Below are 23,152 nucleotides of genomic sequence, written 5' to 3'. Positions count from 1 at the left end.
ATGAGGCAGGGGCTAGATGCTTGAGCACATATGCTATCCAAAGGCATGATGGATGGCTTTTAGGACTGTCATGAAGCTGTTGGCTTTGTTTGCACCAGAGAAACCACAGAAGGAGCTGCTGTGGCAATGGGGAGCAAGGCCCATGGCTGGACACACGCTGCTGTGACAGTCTGGGAGGAGAGGACTACACCAATTTGTGGCACCGTGTCCCCACCCCACTCCCATGGTGAGGAGCGAGTGGTGCAAGATGCAGGGCGTGCGCGCCAAGGCCCTTCTCCCACCTTGCGCCTGGGAGGCTGGGCCGGCGAAGACAGGGGGAATGAGGGGCTGTTTTGGTGACAGACCCACCTCCTCACCACCAGCAGCCATCTACACTGGGCATGTGGTCCAGCTCTGGTACAAAGGGACACTGAGGTGACGCGGTCACTGGGATTATCTTTCCCTTGCTAAATAAAGGGACTGAGGAAGCTCGTGTTCATGCCAAGTATAATCTGGGAAAAGAAGATCCACTTTGACCCATGCACGGGAAGGGAACTCATGGGTTGACCAAGACAAACCTGTCCCTTCCCCAGCATGACATCTCTCATTGAAGGTAATGAGAACCAGTCATGCTTCAACCTTTCTGGTCTACGCAGTCCAGGAAGACGCCGGCATGGGTGCTTGTTATAGTGACAGCACTGGTGGGGCACCAGGAAGCCTGAAGAGTCACTCTTGTATTTTGGAAGGGACTGTAGGGCTGAATAGGGCAGATCTCTATCCTATTGTGTATGGACCTTATGGACCTGAGGCTGTCCAAGCTACCCCCTTGCCAGCCCCCAGCCTGCTCCTTCCTCGGGGAATGGTGCCCTGGCTCGTGCTTTGTGCATGCCAGAGTGACTGCATGTTCTTCGGGGCATGGTGCTCCTACCTGCACGGCACCAACTGCATCCTTACAGAGCCGCAGCACACTTGGGACTGGAAGGGGCCTCTGGAGGTGGTCTGGTCCAACCCCCTGCTCAAAGCCTACCCCCTCCCTGACCTTTAGGGCACTCCACCAGAGCTCCTCTTCTAATCTGCCCAAGGAGTAGCTGGCCTCAGAGTCTCCTGGCAGCCAGGCATGGGACCTAGCACAGGACCTCCCTGGCAGTGTCCTGCTAAGTGGAACAGAGGTGTTCACACCCAGCTCCGATGCAGCTGGGGGAGAAGTGGCACCTAAGCCAAAGTGAACAGCAAGGTGGCATGTGTCCCCCAGGAGACACTGCTGGGGAAAAAGGGGTCTGCAGCTTGCTCCCCACCTCTGCTGCCTTCAGGCTGATGTCCCTTGTGCCAGGGAGGACCAAACCTGGGAACCAGGGACCCAAATCCCACTCCCCAGCGCGAGTGGGGCCGGGGCAGGCTCTGCCCGCAGACCCGGTGCTGTGCTCAGCCCTTGCTGCGGAGCAGCCGGCAGCCTGTGTGACAAGCCAGACCAGCATGGTGGATGGCAGTAATTATCGTGCCGCCCACAGCTGAAGGGGAGCATATGGTAAGGAAAAGGAAACGAACTTGTATTTTTCCGCACCCCCGGGCTCAGCCTTTCTGGGGCTGTCACAGTCGATTTGTGCTGCCTGAGCTGTTTCGCCCCAGCCGCCTCTGCATCCGGCAGCTCCCTCCCAGGCAGCGGCGAGGCTGGTGCTCGCTGCTCCCGCAGCCCCTTGTGCCGGGGAAGCCGGCCGGCAACTCCGTGGGGTGCAACCAGCCGCAGTCCTGCTCCCTGTCCCTGGTGGTACGTGGCCGGCACAGTGCTGGGGCGGTGGGTGGGGAGCTGGACCGTGTGTGGGGTGGGTGCCTGGGGTGGTGTGGTGGATGCATCTGCAGCCACATGGTTAAAAGGGCACCTTGGGGTGCAGAGGACCTGAGGACCCCTGGCTGGAGCCTGACACCCACCCCGGCACAGGGCTGGGTTTGGGGAGATCTCTCCCGCGGCCCTGGAGTATCCATCAGCTCTGCGCTGTCTCCTGCAGGTGCGTTGCTCCCCACCGGAGCTCCACTGCAGCCCCTAAAAGACACTACAAGTCCTAGGCAGAGCCCTCCCCGAGCTGCTGCGCTGTGCCATGGGCAGCAGTTCATCAGGGTCTCTCCACTGCAGTGATACCCTGCCATGACGTGGCGTCTCAGGTGGCCCCAAGGAGGCCTGGATCTGGCGGAGAGGGAAAGCCGCTGTGTTAATCCAGAGCTCTCCCCCATTCATCTGTCTAGTCCAAATAGTCTCGCTAAAAGCAATGGTAGATGTAGCAGGCAACTTTCCTTGGTTTAAGCATGGTGGTTTTCATCCCACCTTATTACCAGTGGGGACTTTTCAGGTATGGGATGAAGTGCAACATCTCTATGAAGCTGCCAAGAGGCGTTAGGGTGGCTGCGTGCCCTCTGGCGTGGGCAGGTTCGTGGTGAATTTGGCCACGTCAGGGAAAGGAGGGTACCAGTGCCGCAGCGGAGTTTCTTCAAGGGTCGTGAGCCACAGGAGCCATTATGCGTTGCGGTGCGGGGCTGTGCCAGCAGCTGCCTGAGCATCCTCGCCAGCATAACCAGAGACTGGTCACGCCTGCCAACTGGGCACAGATTCATCCCTGGAAAGCAAACTCCCATTTTTCATTTAGAAAGGGGAATCGGGAGTTCCCAGTTCCTTTCCAGACCCGATGCTGCTGCCAAGGGGCTCTTGGGAGAGGCTGGACTGAGCCGCTGTTTCTACGCAGCATGATGTGAAACTGGTTTTCTCGACTATTGGTTTTGGAGCCTGGTGTCTCACTCTTACAGGGCAACATCTCGGGGCTCCAGCTTGAGACAGAGTGTTTGAAAATGGAGTTGAATCTCTGGGGAGGAAAGGACCATTCAGTCTGGTTGGTTTGAGACCTTTGCAGGATGCAACAGCTCAAAAATCTTCAGGCTGCTGCCCTGACGTTGTGAAACACCAGCTCTGGTCACCCAGGTACCGAAAAGGGAGGATTTTGTGGGGGTGTGGTACACACGGGTGGGTGCTGGCCACAGGATGCAACCCCAGCGTCCCAGGGGGTTTTATGTCTTCAGGAGTAAACTCGATGAGCAGGGAGAGCTCAACCCCCAACAAAGCCCTCAGCAAACATCAGTAGAAAGAGGGGAAATGGGGAAAACGTGGGGCTGCATGACTGTGCTCTGGAGCTGCCCTTCCCGCAGTGGTGATCACCTTCCTGGGTTCGTTTCCAGCCCCTGGCAGCCATACAGCCAGGACGCCACGGCTGGAGAGAGCAGCCACCAAGCTCCTTCCCCTCCTCCAGCAGGAGCGTGGTCAGGAGGTGCCCGTGTTTGTCCAGTTCAGTCCTGGGCCAACTCGCTGCAGTGCCTATCGGTCCCCGGACATCAGAGGAAGGTGGCACGAGCAGAGGCTGGTGGTTTTTAACACGCATCCCTCAACGGCCCAAAAAACCGCTGACCTCCCGGGCACGGCGTGCGGTCCATCTGTCGCGTGAGCCTCTAGCCCGGGGACAGATTGCACGACATGGTCCTGAGCATTGCTCAATGCTGGGGCCGCGTCTCCCGGGCACGGCCGGCTCCGGCCGCTCCCCTCTGCTGCTGCGATGCCCAGCCAGTGCCTCCAGCCCCCCCAGCAGCGGTGCATCCCCCCTCCCTGCTGACTAACATCATCCCAATTATGCAGATTGAGAAATAAAAGGGGGTTGTGCAGCCCCTTGGCTCATCGATAACCCAGGGTGGAGGGATGATGTGCACAGATAATGTGAGCATCAATTAGTTTCTCTCTAAGGGCAGGAGGAGGATGGGGACTGTTCGGGGGGGGGGGGTGTAGTGTGGTGTGTCATCCTGCAAATGCAGAGCTGGAGCCCCAGGAGTGACCTGGCTTGAGGGAGGTGAAGGATGCGGCTGTGATGCGGGGAGCCCTCTCCATGCCCATGTCCCCTCCTCGTGCTGGCTCCCTCTAGCCGTGCACCTTGGGTTTGCCTGCAGGACCCCAAAAGTGTAACCCCCACCCCCAGGCTCCCTTCCCATTTCCTTACCTAGCACAGGAGCCGATTTTGGGGAAAAAAATGATTTTGGGGAAAAAAAAAAACCCTCAAACCCAAGCTCAACTCCTCCAGCCAGGGATGACTAGACGGGAGCGGTGGGGTGGGTTAGGAAGGAGAAGACCCCCGGGAAGCTGCGGCTCGGTGCCTCCTCCCCCTGCGGGTCCCTGACCTCCTGTTTGCCTGTCAAGAGCGAGCTCCACCACCGAAACACCCCCTGTCAAATTAGTGAGTCAGAAGACGTAAGAGAGACCACCGCTGCTAATTTGTACATTAACTGGTTCTGACAGAAATATTTCACAAGTGAAAAAACAGAAAATGTGCCTCAAGACAATGTGCAACTTCCGTACCAGCAAACTTCTGCTTAACTGTGCGGTGCCCGAGGAGGGGGCACCCCCCGCCCCGACACGCCCCGGCGGGAGCGTGGGGATGGTTTTAGCCCCGGGAGCTGCTCCTGGAGCGGCTGGATCAGGCCCTAAGCCGGGGGACCGCGGGCAGGCGGCTGCGGCCTCACCAAAATGGGGGGGGGGGGGGCGGGAGGTCCAGGCACTGCTCCCCATCAGCAGGGAAGGGGCTGTCGGGGGGGAAGGGGCTCGGTGGCAGCCCTCTCCTCGCCCCGGGGACGGGCCCTTTGCAGCACCCCTCCATCGCCACCCTGCTTTCAGCAGCTCCCCGGGTCGGGGTGTGCTCCTTCTTGCCCCCCCCCCCCCCGCCCCAGGGTATGACCTGCCAGGGCTGTCCCCATCGTCACCACGTGGGATGAGCCGTGGGCCACGGGCTCCAGCCATCCTGCTGGGAAAAGCTGCCCGTGCAGGCAGCCGCCAATGCAGGCAGCTCCCAGCCGTGCCCAGCCCAGCCCCACTGTGCCCCAAGGGAGAGCACCGGGGTGCCGAGCCCTCCTCAGCACCCATGGGAACACCCCTGAGCCATCCCGTCCTGCTGCCCGGCACTGCCGGCTCCTCGTCACAGCAAGCATGTGGCAATCGCAGCGGTGGCCAAAGCTGGTGGCCAAGCCCCCTCTGCCAAGCAAGACCCCATCCTGCCTCGCAGATGCACCGAGAGTGAGTGGCTGCCTGCCGGGGATGCCACGTGGCTCCTCACCGCGACCTCTCGCCCTGCCCCATCCTCCCCTGCGTGGGTGCTGGCCAGGGCTGGCACCGGTGCGTGTCGGGGCACGGGTGGGAGCCGGCGCGGGGCTGAGCCGGGTCCTCGGGCCAGCAGCATTGAGCACATGATCTGTTGTGGCAGCTTCCCTGCAGCCTGGAGCCAGCCCCGAGCGAGCGCTGATGATGGCTTTAATTGCTTTCAGATTCGATAGCCCAGCCCGTGACAGCCCGGGCGGTGCGGCCGCCGCAGCCCCAGCTGTGCCAGCCGGCCCTGGACCCCGGCATAGCCCCTCGCCCAGCTGCCTTTGGATGGAGAGGATGGGCAGGAGGAGGAGAGGAGCCGCCCTGGATTGGGGCTTTCCTTTTCATCCCAGCGAAGCCTTCTCCATGGCCCGCCCGTGCTCGTGGTCCAGACGGGGTGGGTGCCTGAGCCTCGTCCCTGGGGAAACCCACCCAGGGGACAGCACAGCCCCCCCGGGATGCCATCGCAGCCCTGCTGTGAAGCCACTCGGCCGTGTGCCACTGTGAACCCCGGCTGAGGACCCCACAGCAGCCCCACCACCACTCTCAGGGTGCAGTACCCCCCCCTTCAGGGTGGGGGGAGATGTCAGAGGGCTCCGCTTACCCATCAGAGCTGGGGACACAGTGGGGGTCCGTGATGCAGTGGGGGCATCTGTGGTGGCTGCATGTATCTGCCCCGCTGCCTGCATGGCCATGTCGGGGGGCTGGGGGCTGCCCCCAGGGCAGTGGGGGGGTGCCCAGGGCTGACCCAGACCTCGGGGGATTCTCCCCCATCTGAAGGTCCAGCTGCCCCCCACCATCAGGTCCTCACCCTGCCCGATGGTGGCTGTGTGGGGAGCCAGGGGTCTCCAGAGTGGGGGGGCGAGGGGCTGCTGAGCACCCACAGTAGCACCTGTGGTCTGGCCCTAACCCAGTGGTTCCTATGCTTACATCCTCCTCCTCCTCCTCCTCCTCGCTGCCGGGCTCTGAGCGGCCCCCCCCCAGCTCCAGCCCAGACCAAGTTGGTGCAGGCAGCTGCCAGCAATCTCTCTAATGGCTGCCTGCCTGCCAGGCAGCGGGGCATGCTCGAGGGGAGTGGGGCAAGCACCCCGGCACCCAGAGCTCACCCATGCAAACACGGCACTGCAGCAGGGCTGGGAGTCCCAGCCTGAGCCACCGTCCTGGCACACGGTGCCGGAGCCAGCCGGGCCACGCATCCTTGGTGAGTGGGACCGGCCAGGAGCCCTGGCCCCAGCAGCAACCGCTCCCTCCAGGGGTGCTGGGGTTGGCGTGGGGTTACCTTGTAGGCAGCCCCCCCAAAACCCCACGCTGGTGTCTGCAAGTTGGGCAGCAGCAGGCAGCAGCTGCCGCGTGCGAGGGCGAAGGCAGCGGTGGGCTCCTCCATCAATCGCCAGCTCCTGGCAGAGCATCAGACTCAGCCGAGGATGAGGAGGGGGCCGGGGGGGGGGGGGTGCAGACCCTCCTGCTCGACTGAGCCGGGGCGGTTGCTCACATCCCCGATCCATTATTGCCGGCAGTGCCGGCGGGCGGTCCGGGGCAGGGACTGCATTATTGACGAAGGGAAAGGCAGACCCGGGCGCAGGCAGCGGCGGTGCAGGCAGGGCCCCCTCCTGCAGCACTCAGCCCCGGGCAAAGCACTTTGCCTGTGCCGCAGAGCCGCAGAGCAGCCAGGCCTGGCCCGCGGCAGCCGCAGCCACCGCAGAACGCTTTGGCAGCGGCCTGTTCCCGCGGCTGCAAAACATCTTCCTTGCCCGGGACGATACCGGGCTTGGGGCACCCCAGGGAGGGTGGCATGGGCGGGCAGCTGTGCCCTCGCAAACCCCACTCTGGCACTGCAGCTCTGCCCCCCTCCAGCCCGACGCAGCGCTGGTGCTGCTCTTTTTTAAGCCTCCCTCTGTCTCTAGGCGGAGATTTGTGGCGTAAAATGCACAATATGTTCTATCTGCCCTGTGGGAGCCATAAAATATTCACCAGCAGCTCCCATTATAGTCAGAGTGAATCACAGAGAGCGCTCAAGCCCTCGCTCCCTGATGTGCCCCCTCCCCACGCAGCCCTGGCGCGGCCGCAGGGCCCCGGCAGTGGTGGTGCCAGGGCCTGACGAGTGGCCAGCGCCCGCCTGGATCCTACAGCAAGGACCCACGTTTCCACCTCCAGCCCTGGGAGACACCCCTGGGCTCGGCGGGTCGAGGGGTGGTGACCGTGCCGATGGGATAGCAAACACCTTCGCCCGCCTGAGCATCCTCATGGCCGCCCAGGAAGAAGCAGCATCAACCCTGTGCATGGAGGGGACCAGCGCTATGGGCACAGGAGCAGCCGGCAGCGCGGTGGGCTCACATGCCCACAGCAGCCTGCCCTCTCGCCCTCTCCCGCCAAGTGCGACCTGGCGTCCTCGGGGTGACTTGTGCCGTCACTTGGCTTTTTGTAGCCACAGCCTCTTGATTAGGGTCTTACCGCCATGCCAGGGCAGGGCCCGGTGGGACAGCCCCTGCCTGCTTGCTGCCTTCATCGTCACACACGTGCTCCAGCCTCTCTGCTGTTCATATGGGTCGGTACAACAGCACTCTTGCTCCCTCTTCCCCCGTCCTGCTGTCCATCCTTCCGTCTGTCCTTCCCTTCCGACCCACCGCTCTCACTGCCTGTCCCCATCTCCCCCTTCAGACCTCAGGCTTAAGACATGACAGAGTCAAGGGATGACAAATTTACTGATGAAGCAACACACTACACCGAAGCTGATGTGTCAAATACAATCAGATCTTTTGACACACAATTATATGTAATTATAAAGCAGTTAGTGCTGGCTCAACCCTTGTGAATCACGCGCAATTACGGCTTGATTTCACCTCCCTCTCCTCCATGGCCCCTGCTCTTGTCCATTGCCAAGTTGGTGACCCTGGGGGTGTCCTGAGGGCTCTCGGTGGCTCAGGGCCGTGGGCAGCATTGCTGCCGTCCGCTACCAGCCACGTGCCCGCTCCTGGGAGATGCTGTCCCCTCCACGCACCAGCCCACCCGGTGCCCGAGTGTCCCCGGCTGCACCGGGCGCCGCCTTGCCGAGCTCCTGGCATGGTGGGATTTGCCCCCAGCACGTTGGCTGGTGCAGGGCTCGCCACGACGTGGCTCCGGAGAGCCGTGGCCCGTGGGGAAGGCAGGACGCAGTTGCCCGCCTGGGCTGGCCACGCAGCCCACCATCACGACAAGGGCCACCACCAGGTCACTGGGCTGAGATGTCCGAGTGCGTCCTTGGCGTTGAGCAGCACAGAGCCGGGTGGGGGGGACCCCGTTCACGCGTGGGGCAGCCCCGTGGTTGGTGACAGGCAGCGGTTTTAGCCACGCAACCCAGCCGGCATCCCTGGGAGGGAGCGGGCAGGAGGGAGCAGGGCCCACGCAGGCAGCCTGCCCGCAGAGGCGAGGGCAAGGGGCTGCGCGGCCGCGAGGGTTAAACCCTGCCTCTGCCGACACGGCTCCTCTCCCTGAACAGACTGAGGGGAGAGGAGGGGAGCACGGCAGTGCCCTCCCCGCCAAAATTAACTCTCCATCTGTTTCTCCCCGGCTGAGGCTGATGGCTTGTGACAGGGCCTCCTGAATGCAAAGATGTTTCGCCCGGAAAAATCTATTACAAGTTGCTGTAAGAAAGACCGAAACCTTCTCCTTCTGTCTCTCCCTACTGGTCTCAAGGTGCCCACCCCGGGCGAGAGCGGGCTGGCGCGCAGCCGGCCGCCTCCGCTCAGCCGGAAAGCTCTCCCCGGCGCCAGCCTGCCTCGCCTCCGGCCCCAACGGGGAGGCGGGAGGGAGGATGGGTGCTGCCCTGGGTGGTGGTGAGGATGAAGAAGCCGCTCCTTCATCCCCAACCCGGGCGCGGTGCCGGCGATGCACCGGGCGCGGCCCTGGCACCATCGCACCCCTCGGCCGTCCCGCAGCCCGTCGTGATGCTTACGGGGAAACTGAGGCAGGAGGTGCCCTGCCCACCGGCTGGTGCCTGACCCCGGCCGGGACCTGGAGCCCCGCGTCGGCCCCGGCCCCGGCCGCTCCCGGCGAGCCGGAGCCCCTGCGCCGGCCGGGCGGCGGCGGCAGCGGGCGGGCAGCGGCTGCCCTCTCCCGGCCGCGGCGCAGCCCTGCTCGGCCCGGGGAAGGGGGAGCTGCCGCTCGGTTTACGGGAGCTCCCGGATTTCGCTTTGTTTTCGCCCCTTTCTGCTCCCCCGCGCGGCCCTTCCCGGCCCCCGCGCCCCGGAGCGCAGCCAAAGAAACCCGAAACTCAACTTCACCCCTTTTTTGCGTGCTCAGCTCTACTTTCAGGGCACTGACGGACGCCCACCGCTCCACAGAAACGGCTTCAAGACTCTTTGCTTGGACCCCAAAAAATCTCACGGCCAAGGGCCGGCCGGCACCCCTTCCCCACCGTCCCTCCCGGTGCCGCAGCCGAGCACAGCAAAACCAGGCAGCTTCAGTAAAAAACAAAACTTTATTTGGTCCATCAGAACCTGAGTTTGAAAACCACCCATGGATAATTCGTATCATACAGGGATTACTGATCTGATTTACAATTGATAAAATATCCTATGTTTCTTAAGAGCTGGACAGTATTTACAGGGTTAAAAATATTCACAGCTCAGAAAGACAGAGAGAGAGAGAAAAAAGTGAAGGACAAATCATCTTGAGGAGGAGGGAGCAGGGAAGAGAGAAAACAGATCAACAAACAAAAATAAGGACAGAGCTTGGCTCAGCAGCCCCGGCCGGGGGGGCCAGGAGGGTGCCAGGGCAGCCCACCCCCCCTGCCCACCCCTCAGCTCCCCGGGGTGGGAGGGAGGGAGGGACACGCTGGGCAAACCCCACAGCCCTCACATCCCCCTGCCCAGGCTGGCTGGGCGCAGGATGTGGGGTGCAAGCTGCCCCCCAGCACGGTCCCCGCCGGAGCAGGGCCCAGCATCTCCCACTGCCCCCCTCCAAGCAACCCGGGAAGGAGAGGGTTAACACCAGGGGACCCCCAAAAAACACACACACAGATACACACCCCCCCACGCCTGCGCCAAGCCACGATGCCCTGAAACCGTGGGGTCAGCCCCCGCCACGGAGCACTCGCCGGGGCCAGCGGCACCCCGAGGCTCTTGCAAGCCTTCGCCTCGTGCTCACTACCTTCCACGGGACTTGGCCTCTGAAGGATGGGGCTCTCTGCTTCCCCCCCTCCCAAAATCACTCCTCCCCTCCCTGGCACATGGCAACATGGTAAAGCCACAGGGAGCTGCTCCCCGAACCCTGGGTCTGTACCTGTGCCCTTCACCCCTCACCTCCGCAGGGCAGGGGAGGGGAGGGGAGGCCCCTGCAGGGCAGTGCCCGGGGGGCTGAGCCCAGCTCAGGACGCATGGCTTCTCTCCAGGCACTGCTTTCAGCGGCCGCCTTTGCATAGTAACACTTGTGTGACGAGTTGAGGGGGGGCCCCTGCTGCCGCAGCCCCCCCCCCCGAGCATCGCCCCGTGGCCCCGCTCCCCGCTCTGGAGCGGCAGCAGAGGAGGGCACCTCTGCATTTCACCCTGAGGTGCGGTGAAAACCCGGCAGCGGCAGCTTTCTAAAACAACCCAGCGCCCTCTCCTCCCCAGCGCCGGCATGGCGCAGGGGGCAGCCTCCGCACCCGGGACGGGCGAGGTGGATGGGGGGGTCCGGGCACCACAGCGGATGCCCGCCACGAGCAGCCAGCACGGGCGGCACCACTGCAGGGCGACCCCGGTAGCCCCCGGCCCAGCTACGGTACCTCAGTGCCACGTTGGTCCTGGCAGCGGACGATGGGGGGAACAAGACAGTGGGAAGGGCCCGGGGACAGACGGAGGGTCACACAGACGGACAGATGTCAGAGGTATATTCTTTTTTTTGCGGCGCCAGGGCCCTGGCGCCGCAGGAGGGGGCAGAGTCCTGAGCGTGGTGCCTGGGAAGGGCCTTGACAGCAACCTCCAGCCCCCCTCCCCCCCCCCCCCAGCCCCCCACTGCGTGCCCGGTGGAGGCTGAGGGCACCGGGCCCCAGCGCGGGTATGGGGCAGGTGGGATCCTGAGATGGCCCCGTGCCCCCAGCCGCTCCTCATAAAGTGCATGGGGGGCCGGCGGTGCCGGGGCGGGGGGCGGCAGGCAGAGCTGGTCCTGGCCCTGAGAGCTCGCCCCGGCCCCGCGGCGCAGGGCAAAGTGCTGGGTGTGATGCTCCGGCTCTGCCCCACGGCTCAGCGCTGACAGCTCGGGGGACGACCCCAGGCCAGAGGCTCGGTGAAAATAACGGGGGAGCGGAGCGGGGAGGCGCTTCGTCATAGAGGCCGGGGGCCGTGGAGCCCGGCGACCTCGGGCGTGAGCAGCGGGTTGTGGGTGCCCTTCGTCGACATCCAGTCATTGAGGAAGGCCTGGGTGGCTTTGCGGTGAGCCAGGCGGTGGGTGATGGAGAAGCCGGCGTTACCCTCCAGCTGGGAGAGGATCACCAACACCTGCCTGCGAAGAGAGTGACGGGCTCAGGGCCAGGCAGCTGCCTCTGCCCCGGCAATCCCACCCCCTGCCTGTCACCCCAGTGCCCACCCTCTTCCCATACCTCCCCGCCAGCCCCAGGCTCTGCTCCCAGGGCCCAACAGCACCCGCCTGCCCTCGCCGGGCAGCCCCCCGCTGACCCACCCCTGCCTACCCCAGACCTGTGCAGGGGGGGGACGCTGTCCTGCGTTTTCAGGCTGCCGCGCGTGGAGACAACGTTGAAGCTGTCGGTGCAGTCGCACTGGACGTGCAGGTAGGACTTGGGGTGCCGGTTCTCCACCACCACAATGAGCCCTGCCCAGCCGTGCGTCAAATAGTAGCAGGTCATCCCCTCGCGGCCCTGGGGCGAACAGCAGGGTCAGGGGTGTGAAGCCTCTGGGCACCTCTGCCTCCGAATGTCAGCCCCTGGACCAGCATCTTCCACCTCCAGCCAAGGGCTGCCCATCTGCTGGGGAACCCCATGCTGCCCCAGGGAGCAAAGGGGGTGGGCATCCATGGGGTAGGAGGGGACCAGGTGGCAGCCAGCGCTGGCACAGCCCTGCCTGACTCCTGCCAGCCTGAGGACACGGCAGAGGCAGGGTCCAGGCTCCCGCTGGCAGCATCACCCCCCTCCAGACCCTGCCCTGTGCCACCTGCACCCACCTCGTGGCGCTCGCCCTTGTTCTCGGTCAGCAGGATGATGGCGTCTGCCAACGTGGTGGGCTGCGCCTCCACCTGCTCCACCATCACCAGGCGAGAGCTGTAGATGGCCAGGATATAGCTGGAATAATCGGTGGCCGGTCGGCTGCTGGTGGGGCTGGATGCTGCGGAGACACACGGAGGAAGGGGGGGATCAGTGAGACTGTCACCAAGCCCACAACCCCCAGGAGCAAGGTGCTGCCAGGTTGCTGCACGTGCAGGCGACCTCCACCCCCAGCAAGGTCCCCACGGTGAAAATCAAGGGCTTTTGTCATCTCTGCCTCCCCCAAGGTCTCCGCCAGCATCGCCGCGGGGACGGCAGCCCAGCCCCTTACCCTGGGCGGCAGAGGGGCCTGCCAGGGCGGCGCTCCAGTGGTTGAAGGCACAGCACACGACGGCGTACTCGCCCGGCTCCAGCATGACGTCGCAGTTGACGAACTTCTTGACGGCTCGTTTGCTGTGAGCCATCAGCCGGCCCAGGCTCAGCTTGTTCCCGCTGGTGAAGGTGGCCCGGAAAACCATGATGCACAGATCCAGCAAGTGGCTGTCCACCGTGTCCGACCGCCTGCACCAGGAGGGGTAGAAGGGTCACACGTCACCCGAGCGCCGCCCTGCAGAGCACGTGGAGGCCACGGGCAGGACAGCGGATCCAGAGGAAGAGTCCTCCCGCTGCCCCAAGTACCCAGCCCCAGGAACCAGCACGCGTTCAGGGCTTGGGTTTCAGCTAAAATATGAGCAGACCCCGGAGAACTGGAGAAACGGCAGTGGGGGCCCATCCCCGAGGTCTGCCACCCCGCGGGATGGCACGGGGTGAGAGGGCGATGTGTTTGGGATTTCTCCTGGGTCCGGGTCACTGCCTGCAGCCCGTGTGCTGCCCAGCTCACCTGCTGCCCTCCTGGAAGAGGGCAAACTCCAGGGCAGCACGCTCCAACACCGTCAGCGACGTCACCGTCACCGGCCCATTGGCCTTGTTGGGGAACATGCCCTGCACACGCACCTCGTGCCAGTCCGAATGGAGCTTGCAGATATCCACGGAGTCAAAATACCTGTGGGGAAGCTGGGCTCAGCCCCGGCGGGGTCCTCTGCAGGTATACTGCTCTGCCCCCACGCCCCAGCATGCTGCAGCTCACACAGCCGGGAGCAGCAGGCGCCGGCAGGTCACCCGCACCCCCCTGGGGATGCCTGGTCCTGCCTGCCCCATCTTGACCCCCATGTCCCATTTTCTGTCCCCTGCCTGGCTTCCCACCCCACAGCCTCTGCCTCCTGGGCACTACCGTACTTAATGAAATCGCTGTACTCCATCCAGAAGACGCCCTCGCTGCTGCCATGGGGCATCAGGTCGTGACGCAAGGGAGCTGGCCAGTGCGGCCACTCGTCGGACCAGCTGCCGTTCCAGGAGAAGCGGCCCCACGGGTTTCGGAGCCGCAGTAACCTGGGAGAAAGGGAAAAATGGTGTCAGAGGCCCAGGAGGAAGGAGTGCACAAGGAAGATCACCTCTGAGATGCTTTCCCAGCTCTGCAGACTCAGCCAGCCGCTCCTGCTCCCGCCTTTCAAAGCCCTCACAGCATCCCAGACAATGTGCCACCCGCACCGCGGCCCCAGATGCCCACGTCCTGCAGCTTTGGACCTGCTGCAGCTCCCTCTGCCCTTCCCTGCCCAAAGGGCCTCCAGCCAGGTGCTGTGGGGAAGGGGCTCAGCCGGGAAGGGGCTGCCAAGCATGTGCCCGGAGCTGCACAAGCCCAGGAGTGACACGGATGAAAATGGGGCTTCATACAGCACCCAGGCTGTCGGGGGCAGCACCCCTTCCTATCCCCCCACCCTCCAAAGGTGAGAAGGGTGCTCTGATTGCCTCATTGAGTTCAAAGAGCTCAGCTCAACCCTCTGCCTCTTGTGAGAAGACCAGGTGAACCATTCTGCACCACAGGACATCCTGGAGCAGAGCGGCCCTGGACGTGGAGCCTGTGCCAGGCGAGGACGGCTTATATGACAACAGCATTTATGTGACACCCTGGGATGGAGAAACAGCCCTTGCTGGCCATGAGGATCAGACACCGAAGAGTCCCCAAGGTCTTACCCAGCATGCACTCAATTATCTGTCCCCAGGGTTGGCAGGAACGTCTGCTGTACCACGCCAGCCTCCACCCTGAACTCACCTGAAGCCTTGGACATCCCGCACGTCCAGGATGGAGTAGGCGTGACGTGGACGCAGACCCATACTCTCGTAGGCCACATCATCCACTTTCATGTTGCCTCCACCACAGGATGCACCCATGAGGAACCTGCATGGGGGACAACAAAACCCTTGGTGTCCTGCCAGGCCTGGCACGGGGGCGGAAGCTCGTCCCCACCGCTCGAGGCACAGGACAGATTTCCCCCCCAGGAGGTTCCTGGATATTCCCTCTCTGCAATCACACCGTAAACCTCCCAGGAGCAGCGCCCTGGCCTCGCCAGCCAGAGCTCTGCCTGGGCAGCAGTGAGCTCCCTCCACCCGCTCATGTGCATGCTTGAGCCCAGGCTCTGTGGCAAGCTTCTCTGAGCAGTGCCCTCACCTGCAGGGCTGAAAGCTCTGTCCACACACAGCGGAGCTTTGTCTAAACCTCACCCGTCTTCTGCCAGGCCCTGGGGTCCTGCCCGTCTCTGATGGCTGGCAGGGCTCAGCCACACAGAAAGGCAAGCGGTATGTCTGCCTCCACTTCGCAGGCAGCCAGCCCATTCTGCAGAGGTGAGGACAGGCTATTCGGGGCGGGAGGTCTGCACCAGCCAGGCTTGGGGGGACACCACGTGCTGGGACCTATCAGACTCCCATGTGGCCCCGTACTGCAGGCTGGCAGGAGCAACCCTGCCTTCAGTCAACCTAACTGCCCTCCCGCTCCTCCTGCCAGAGCGATGAGGAAGAGGACATTGCTTTTGCTTTGTCTCCTTATAGACTGCCTGTAGTCATGCCCAGGTGTGGCCAGCAAAGATGCCACATATGGGTGGGAGACACGTGCAGGGTCAAACACTTAACAATACAAAAAAACCTCAAAGCAAAGCAAGCAGGCTCAATGCCAGCCACTTCAAAACTCCCGGAAGACAGCAGTAAACATGCACAGGGAATTCACCAGGATTTTAATTTCATATGAAAATTAAACAAAGGAGAAATAATTTCTTAGAGCTTAGAGGGGGAGCTCCATCAACACTCCAGATGAATGCCAAGGGTGGTGGACTGCACCCTAGGTAATGCACTAGCCCCTCTCCTCTGACCCTCTACAAATGAGAGTGGCCCCCCTCTCCCCCCGCTCCGAGCGTCCATGCTCCTGCCACGGCGCCCTCCTGCCTCCTCTTACCCAGCCTCCTTAGAACTCAGCATTTTGGCCCAGATGAGGTCAGTGTCAATGGGCTCCTCGCGAGGGTTAGTGGAGCTGACCTGCAGCATCAGGCTCTCGCAGGGGGCACCCGTTAGTGTAGCCAGGCCTTCAATAGCACGCCCCGCCTGGAGGGCAAAGTACGAACCATGAAGCTTGGCCAGCGCCTTCTCAATGAGGGCGACCCACAACTGCTTCCTCTGGGCCTGCGGAAAGAGGGAGAAACGCGTCACGAGCCGCCCTGGGCAGGAGATGGGAAAGCAAAGGCAGCGCGCGCAGACAAGGCAAAGCCCTGCTCGCCCACCCCTGCCAGCCCTGTGATGGGAGATGGGAGATGGGAGAGGCAGGAGCAGCAAGGCCAAGCGCCCAGGAGCTTGTCTGCATGAGGCCAAGGGTGACCCCGTTCGCTGCCTGCTCAGTGTTTTGTTTGCACAGTTTAATTCCCCTTGGGAAAATGTCCTGGCGTGAGCGCCCAAGAGGCCCGGATGCTGACACAGCTGCACCCTGGGGTGCCCAGGCAGTCAGGCTGGCAGGGGTGGGTGTCCACCTTGTAAGCTAATGGCCCCTTCCTTCTGTTTCAACCTGGATTTAAAAATGTTTAATAATGGAAGAGGATATCGAGCACATCTGGAACAGCTGCCTTTCACTCGCACACCGTTGCAAAGCAAAACCAACACTTCTTTGGTGGAGGAGGCTGCCCAGAGCACACACGGCCGTGGGAGCAATTAGATTTCAACCACAGAACGCAGATGTTGTTTCAAGGACAAGCTCCAAAAACTCCCAGGCAGATGGACAAAGTCCTCTACTCCAGCACAGGGACAGTGACAAGATGTAACCAGAAGATGCAAGTTTTGCAGGGGAGAAACTCTCCCTGGAGTCGCTTTGCTCTGGTGCCAGGCTATTGCTCTTGGCATCGCTAGGCTGATTATGGGTCCAGAAAGAAATGCAGAAGCTGCATGAATGCACCCAGGGGTCTGCAAAGCCTCCATCGGCCACGTCAATGCGGGCTCAGGGCGCAGCCTTCAGCGCTATGTCCAAGCCACCATTGCGGGTCCCTCAGCGTGCCGCAGGGTGCAGTCACCAGCCGTGCTTTGCTCCTGGGCATGTTCAGGCTGGGGGGAGACACCTCCGCTCCAGCCCCTGACTGCAGTGGGGACACGAAGAGGAAGGCGTACGAGAACAGAAGGCAAAGAGACATTTGCTGGCCTCCAGGTCCCCAACAAATCGTGTTCAGTGCCCGGTGCTTGCAGGGCAGCAGGGGAAAAGCACCGGCACACTGTGACTGTGTGCAACTCACAGGTGGCAGCCAAGAGCTAGGAGAGGAAAGGAAGGCAGTGAAGATTTCTTTCCAATGGATAAAGAAAGCTTACAAGTGCTTTTCACTGTTTTTTGAGTCCCTCACTCAACAAAATCCATGTTTATTTCTGCCTGAGCTGCAGCCAGGAAGCTCTGATTAAGAGCCTGATTTTCCTTTATTTTTAAAACTCTCCATTTTTCCATTTTTAGCCCCCACACTCAGTTCACACAGCTAAACGCTCGGCACAAAAATCTCGTCACGATTCAGATGCCCCTGGAAACAAAGGCAAGAGAAGCCCAGCCCATGTGAAAACCTTCAATCTTCAAAAAAAAAAAAAAAAAGCAGACTTGAAATTTTAAGAGAGGAAAGATGGATGGAAAAGAAAAAAACCAAGACAGGCAAATCTTATGCTGAAAATAACGTGTCTGACTGGATCCCCTCTGTCTACTGTGAGGCAAAATGTAGACACAGACTCCTTCTTCTTCCCCTCTCCAAAGTTTCTCCTCAACGGGACCGGCTTCCAGCAGTGCTGGCAATCATTTTGCCCCACTCAGTGTCCCTGTGGGGATCACCCACTCTGCTGACAAAGCAGCCAGGCAGCGCAGGCTTGGCAGTCCCGTACCTGTGCCTGCACAGCACAAAGCCCCTGCCCGGACCCCTGCCCCTCTGCCCAGAGCCAGGGGTAAGCTGCCCCACGAGGCCCGTTAGCTCCGATGCAATTAGCAATTGCCCCAGGACTGGGCCACCTCCACGCTGCGGAGGGCTCAGGCCACCGAGCCCACACAGGCTGGGGGCTGTGCAAGCTGTACTGACATTAAAGTTCCTCAAATACTCATCTTTGGGCCCCGTTTCCCCAGCCAGAGTCCTGTCCTGACATCTACAGCTCACACACAATGTGGTTTGGGGCTGCGTGTACTTTAAAACAGAGGATTGGGATTTGCAGAAAGAAGTCCAACCCAGCGGTCCCGGGTCCCTGTCTCCTCCTGACAGCAGCACTTTCTTTGGTTTGGCAGATTTTGCCGCCTGAGTTTCAATAAAGACGTTCTCAATCTCCTTCATGGACGTGATCCCAGCAAGCGCCCCTGGGGCTGGCAGGCAGGGCAGGGCGTAACGCACAGTGACGTCCCAAAGTGGCTGAGGGAGCTTCGCTAATCCTAGCAGATGCCACTCGAGCGTGCTCAGAGCAACCAGGCACTGGCTCGAAACAGGCTGATTTGTCTCCCTCTCCACGGTCCCTCCCTGGCAAAGCCAAGCTGCCAGACCTCCCCGCAGAGGAAAGAAACAGCTTTCTCTCAGCCCCTCGCAGTGCAAAACACACAGGTTAAAATATTTTCCTTTTGCTGTGAAGAATAAGGATGGCTTCCCCTGCAAGTGAAGTGGCTGTGGTGCAGGGAGGAGTGAGGGGAAAAGCAACTGCAAATGAAACTTCTCCATCACAGCCTGGAAAATGCCAAAGGGGGCCTAAATAGATTTATATTATGGCCTCAAAGAGTTCAGCTGTCCTGAAGGCGCAGCAAAAAGCAGGGTCCTGAGCTGCAAACGCCCCATGCAGCACAGAGTAGGGGCCTCACGCGAACCACAGCAGTACCCCTTCCCACTGCTTCCATCAGTCCTCTCTCCTGGGAGAGCCAGGGACGAGCCTCCCCCTGCCCCTGGAGCACTGCCCACCCCCCTCCCAGCATCTCTCTCCCCCCGAGGGCCGCTGACCTGCGAGAAGAGGAGGTATCCGCACTCATCGCACGGCAGCATGTCATCCACCAGCACCGTGGTCCACGTGCCGTCCTTGCACAGCCGCACCTGGTAGGCACCCTCGGGGCACAGCGTCCTCGTGATCATCACCCTCTCCACCAGCTCCGGCCGCTCGGCCAGCACGGCCAGGGCGCTCAGGAACCTGCCGGTGGGACGGGACGTGGGACGGTCTCAGCGGGGCACAGGCAGGCAGCAGGCAGCTGCCAGCCGTGCAGCGCAGGGGACCGCAGTCCGCAGCCGCTTGGTAAGGGGTGAGTCAGAGGATGGGGTACATGCCTGGGGGTATAAATGGGTTTGAGCAGGGCTGAGGGGTCTGATCTGGAGCTGGATGAAGGCGGGGAAAGGAGGAAGGGGTAGGAGGGTGTCAGCCTGGCTCGCTCCCCCTTACCAGCAGTTTCCCAGCAGTCCCTGCAGGATGTCCGAGGGCCTAGGTGTCCGAAACACCGACCACTTCACCGATCGGTCTTTGAAGATGCTACAGTTGATTTCGTGGGGTCGCAGCCACTGTTTCACCCTCTGCTGCACGCTGTCGCCTTCCGGGAATCCCACAGACTTGGGCCCAGGGTGGAAACTGTCATCCACAAAATTGACTTTGTTCTGCGAGAGTGAAAGGCAAGGAGAGCATCAGTGTGCAGCTGTGCGGCACACAGCTCCCCAGGGCCTCCTGGGATGGGGCTGGCCTGGAAAGCCTCCCACTGCACCCCCAGGAGCGAGAGCGGAGCCCCTAGCCCTCCTGCCTGGTCTGGGCAGCCACTTCCAGTGCCGTGCTGGGGAGCAGGTCTGGGACCGGGTGTCTGCTGACAACGGCACAGATGCATTTTGTGCATCAGGTCCAGAGTTCAGCCCTGCCAAGAGCCGACTCACCTCTCCGGCCCCCAAGCTCCAGCCTGCAACTCAAATCTGCCTTTTTCTGTTTCACCGGAACCTCCCTGGGCAGGGACCGTCTCGCACTTCGTGCTGGTGCTAAAAGCTGGACCGTGGGGGACCTTGGCTGCCTCTATAAGTGGCAAAGCCTGCGAGGAGCCACCTGGCAAGCAAATGCTCCTCAACCCAAGCCCTGCGCTAAGGGCTGAGCTGCCCCTGCTCCGGAGAGGACAGGCTGGGCTTGGCAGTCCTGTGCCACCCCCGAGGCACAGCGGCGGAGGATATTAGGGGCACCTTTCGCAATTGGATTCAACCCGACCACAAACAGGAAAGCAATTCCAGAGTGAGGGTATCCCATGTCCGAGCCCACCTGCAATAGCTGCTCGCATTAAATAAAATAGGATGGACTGAAGGGCAGATAATCCCACAGGTATTAGCCACAGAGGCAGGATGGAAGCATTCACCAAGGGGAGAAGGGCGGCTTTTTCAGACAGTTTAACACAGGGTGAAATAAGAACCAGGATTTCTTTGTTATTGTTAATTAAATGAAATTAAATCCTTTCAGCAAAAGCCGGCTCCGATTTAAATTAGCTTTTATGCACACCAAACTAGTAGTTGTCCTTCCTCTTTTGTTGCAATCCTACATGAATGCTTTCTACGTGGTGCCTCAATTAGCACTTCCAGCTTCTCTTTTGCAGAAGGGTGTTTTTCAGCTAATAGACGTCACTGTTCAGATACCAATGCAGGCCAAAAAGGACACGTCCCAGGGCTTGCTGGCTTTCTCAAGGGGAGCACCTGCTCTGTGCAGCTGACAAGCAGCTGCCTCTGCCCTATCAGCCAGCAACCTCATCTTGCCACATCCCAACCTCACACACTCGCCTCTCGGGGTGTAGCCAGGGCTCCCCAGGAACCCACCGTGCAGGGCAGTGCAGACACAGAGCAAGGCAGCAGTCCGTGAGTCAGAGCCTGTGGGCATCGCGAGCTTTCTGTCCCCTGTGGAGTCGCAGCGGTGCTTTTCCAAGCAGCAGAGGTGGAAGAAGCCTTCAGCCTCCCCGGTATCGTGGCCAGGGCCTCTCCAGGGTCAGGACAGCACTCAGCAGGAGCGCAGGAGCCTGAACGCGAGCCCACCAGCACTGACGATGGAGGCAATGCAAGAGCCACAGCAGTGTAATTCCCCAGCAGCTTCAGGAAAGCCTGCCTAACAACCTAATTACCTTTATACCATGATGTCTCCCTTCATATATTTCTAAATGCTAGAGAAGTTGTCACTACTAATATCCCTGGAGATGGAGGGAAAGAGAGGCACGAGAGCTGCAGGGGCAGCATCAGAGCAGCGGGAAGAAGCGCAGGTAACTCCTCTTGTGCCCGGGCAGTGATGAGCCTGCTCACAGATGGTGCCAGACGAGGAGCCCTGCTTATTTCTCCTGCAAGGGGATAAATCCGGGCATCAGACCTCCTTCACTCCTCCTGCTCTGCCAACAACACTCTTCATGCTGTTCTGGACCAGAGACGTGACCTTCTCTGTGGCCACCTCCCCGGGACCGCACAGGCCGAGGAAGGCTGCTGCCTTGCCCCGCATGGCCTTGCTGCCGGTACTGAACTGTCTGACGGGTAGAGAAGAAGGAAAACAAAGATGGGGCCTCCCCCAGCACACAGAAAGGCTCTGCAGGCAGAGGTGCCAGAGCATGGCACAGACAGCAAGAGTCCTGGGTTGTCTTTCTAGCTCTGCAGAATGTGCTGATGCGTGTTGTTATTTGGAAAGGGGGAAGGATGGTTAATCAGAGGAAAGAAGAAGTGTGAGACAGCAGGATAAGCAAGAGAGGGGACAGCACAAGACAGGGAAGCAGATGCCCAGTGCAGAGGCAGCTAGTAGAAGAGGTCAGCTCTGCTCTCCTCCCAGACGGAAGAGAAAGGGTAAAGCTAAAAGCGGGGGCCACACACCGAGAAGTGCTGGAAAAGACACCCCTGGAATAGCGAAGGAAGGAGCGCCCACAGCAGGAGCTTGAGCAGAAATCCCTGCAGTGAGCAGCGCAGCAAGGCGGGCTGCTCCACGCGACTTGGGGCAGGGGGACAACAGGCGGAGGAGAACTTGGCCAGCCTGACACTCTCCCTCAGGGGAAGGCTGAACAGCCTGTGAAACACCGCGGACAGAAGGAAGCTTGGAGGCCTTACATGCCAGCCTGAACAGGGGCATTGGTGGGAGGCTGCAGGCACACCAAGAGCAGAGCGAGCATGTGTATGGGAGCAGCACTGTCCTACCACCGCTGCCAGTCCTTCCCTCAGACCTGCAGAGCCCTCGACTTACCACAAACAGTGTCAGAACATCGCAGTGATTTAGTTTTAAGGGGATTTTCAGGAGATGGCCCACGCTGACCTAATAGCCCATTACTGCCGGCTTAGCGAGCTGAACAGGCTCGGCCAAGGCTCCGACCGAGAGCTGTGCTGGATGGGGCAAGGCAGACTCCCCTTCTTGGCATTGGCAAGCTGCTAATTCAACTTGGCCGTCTCTCATAATTCATCCTTCAGGCCTGATTCCACTGGATGTAACAGATGTTCCCTGCCTACAAAAGAGGCTATTCACTTGCTTAAAAGAGGGGGATAAGCAGAATCAGGGTCTCTCTGCTATAAAGACACCCATGTCTGTTAGGATGGACATGTAGTAATTAAGAAAACCCACAACCCCAAAACGGGATCATTCTCAACAGCTTCCCTCCCAGGCCAAACATCTCTGTGGTCCCCAGTCTGCACAGCGGAGGCACAGGCACGTGCCTCGCATTAACTCCTCGGAGCAGGCAGAAAAAGAAAGCCATGTCTGTATGTCTGTATGTCAAAATGGGACTGCAATGGGACTGCAACTCCCTCCCCATCTGGTCCAGAAGAGCTGGAGGCTTCCCCCAGAAGGAGGGCAGAGAAAGAGCAGCATTCACAGGAGCGTCTTATGCCACTCAGGGAAAAAAATGGGGCCATCAGAGCGGTGTTTTGAGACTGAAACCCAACAGATTGAGCCAGATACTTCACAGTGGGAGGGGAGGGTGCTAGCATGCACTCCTGAGACCCTCACCTGGAGCCAGGGTACACCTAAACCTCAGCTGTCCTTCCCAAAACAGGGGCGAGCCATTTGCGGCTGCAGCTGTGCATTCACAAACACCAAAACCAAAGAACGCCAAGGCCCAGCTCACGGTTCTTGAACACTTGCGGTTGCTGGCAGCGGCAGCAGTTCCTCTGCCTGCACCCCTGCCGGTGCTCTGAGCCTCTGCCTGCTGCATCCCCAGACTTCCTGCACCCACACATGTCGTAGTTGCTGCCCACAGAGAGCAGTGCCACCAGCAAACCTGGACACAATCTTTGCCAGCCTTCCCCACCCTTGGACAGGGAAGGAGCTGTATTGACCACCTAAGAATGTCCCCTCCAACCCAGAGAGATATTCTCTCTCGCTGATTTAAAGTGTCACTAGGTTTCAGAGTTAACACTCAGACTTCCTCACCCTCGGACTGGGAGTGAACTGGATGGGTCACCTTCACCCTAGAGATTATTTTGCACCAATTTAAAATATTACATTTCAGTGTTAACAACCAGCGTCCAGCTGTTGCAGGT

At 60.8% G+C, this 23,152-nt stretch overlaps 1 protein-coding gene and 1 long non-coding RNA gene across 15 annotated transcripts in view; one reads left to right on the top strand and one right to left on the bottom strand.

The window, feature by feature from the left end:
* Positions 1 to 1,646: 1,646 nt before the first annotated feature.
* Positions 1,647 to 5,966, top strand: LOC143166554 (uncharacterized). Its single transcript, XR_012996421.1, has 3 exons — positions 1,647 to 1,744; positions 2,773 to 2,944; positions 5,320 to 5,966. It is a non-coding gene; the product is annotated as an uncharacterized LOC143166554 (long non-coding RNA).
* A 5,157-nt stretch (positions 5,967 to 11,123) lies between these two features.
* Positions 11,124 to 23,152, bottom strand: part of CAPN15 (calpain 15) — a 59,836-nt gene continuing 47,807 nt past the window's right edge. For 12 of the 14 annotated variants that reach the window (XM_076351007.1, XM_076351006.1, XM_076351005.1 and 9 more), the window contains 10 exons: positions 19,083 to 19,291; positions 18,653 to 18,836; positions 15,631 to 15,854; positions 14,458 to 14,583; positions 13,584 to 13,736; positions 13,189 to 13,350; positions 12,640 to 12,869; positions 12,269 to 12,429; positions 11,788 to 11,966; positions 11,124 to 11,593 (listed from right to left, as the gene is read on the bottom strand). In XM_076351007.1, coding sequence (XP_076207122.1) covers positions 11,416 to 11,593; positions 11,788 to 11,966; positions 12,269 to 12,429; positions 12,640 to 12,869; positions 13,189 to 13,350; positions 13,584 to 13,736; positions 14,458 to 14,583; positions 15,631 to 15,854; positions 18,653 to 18,836; positions 19,083 to 19,291 — 1,806 coding nt within the window. In that variant the 3' untranslated portion in view covers positions 11,124 to 11,415. Of the gene's footprint in view, positions 11,594 to 11,780; positions 11,967 to 12,268; positions 12,430 to 12,639; positions 12,870 to 13,188; positions 13,351 to 13,583; positions 13,737 to 14,457; positions 14,584 to 15,630; positions 15,855 to 18,652; positions 18,837 to 19,082; positions 19,292 to 23,152 lie in introns of all 14 variants that reach the window. The other 2 variants (XM_076351013.1, XM_076351014.1) reach the window with 2 other exon arrangements.

Source organism: Aptenodytes patagonicus, chromosome 13 (assembly GCF_965638725.1).
Source record: "Aptenodytes patagonicus chromosome 13, bAptPat1.pri.cur, whole genome shotgun sequence".
Classification (NCBI taxonomy): domain Eukaryota; kingdom Metazoa; phylum Chordata; class Aves; order Sphenisciformes; family Spheniscidae; genus Aptenodytes; species Aptenodytes patagonicus.
Note: the sequence above shows the minus strand (reverse complement) of the source record. Positions and strands in the feature narration are given on the sequence as shown.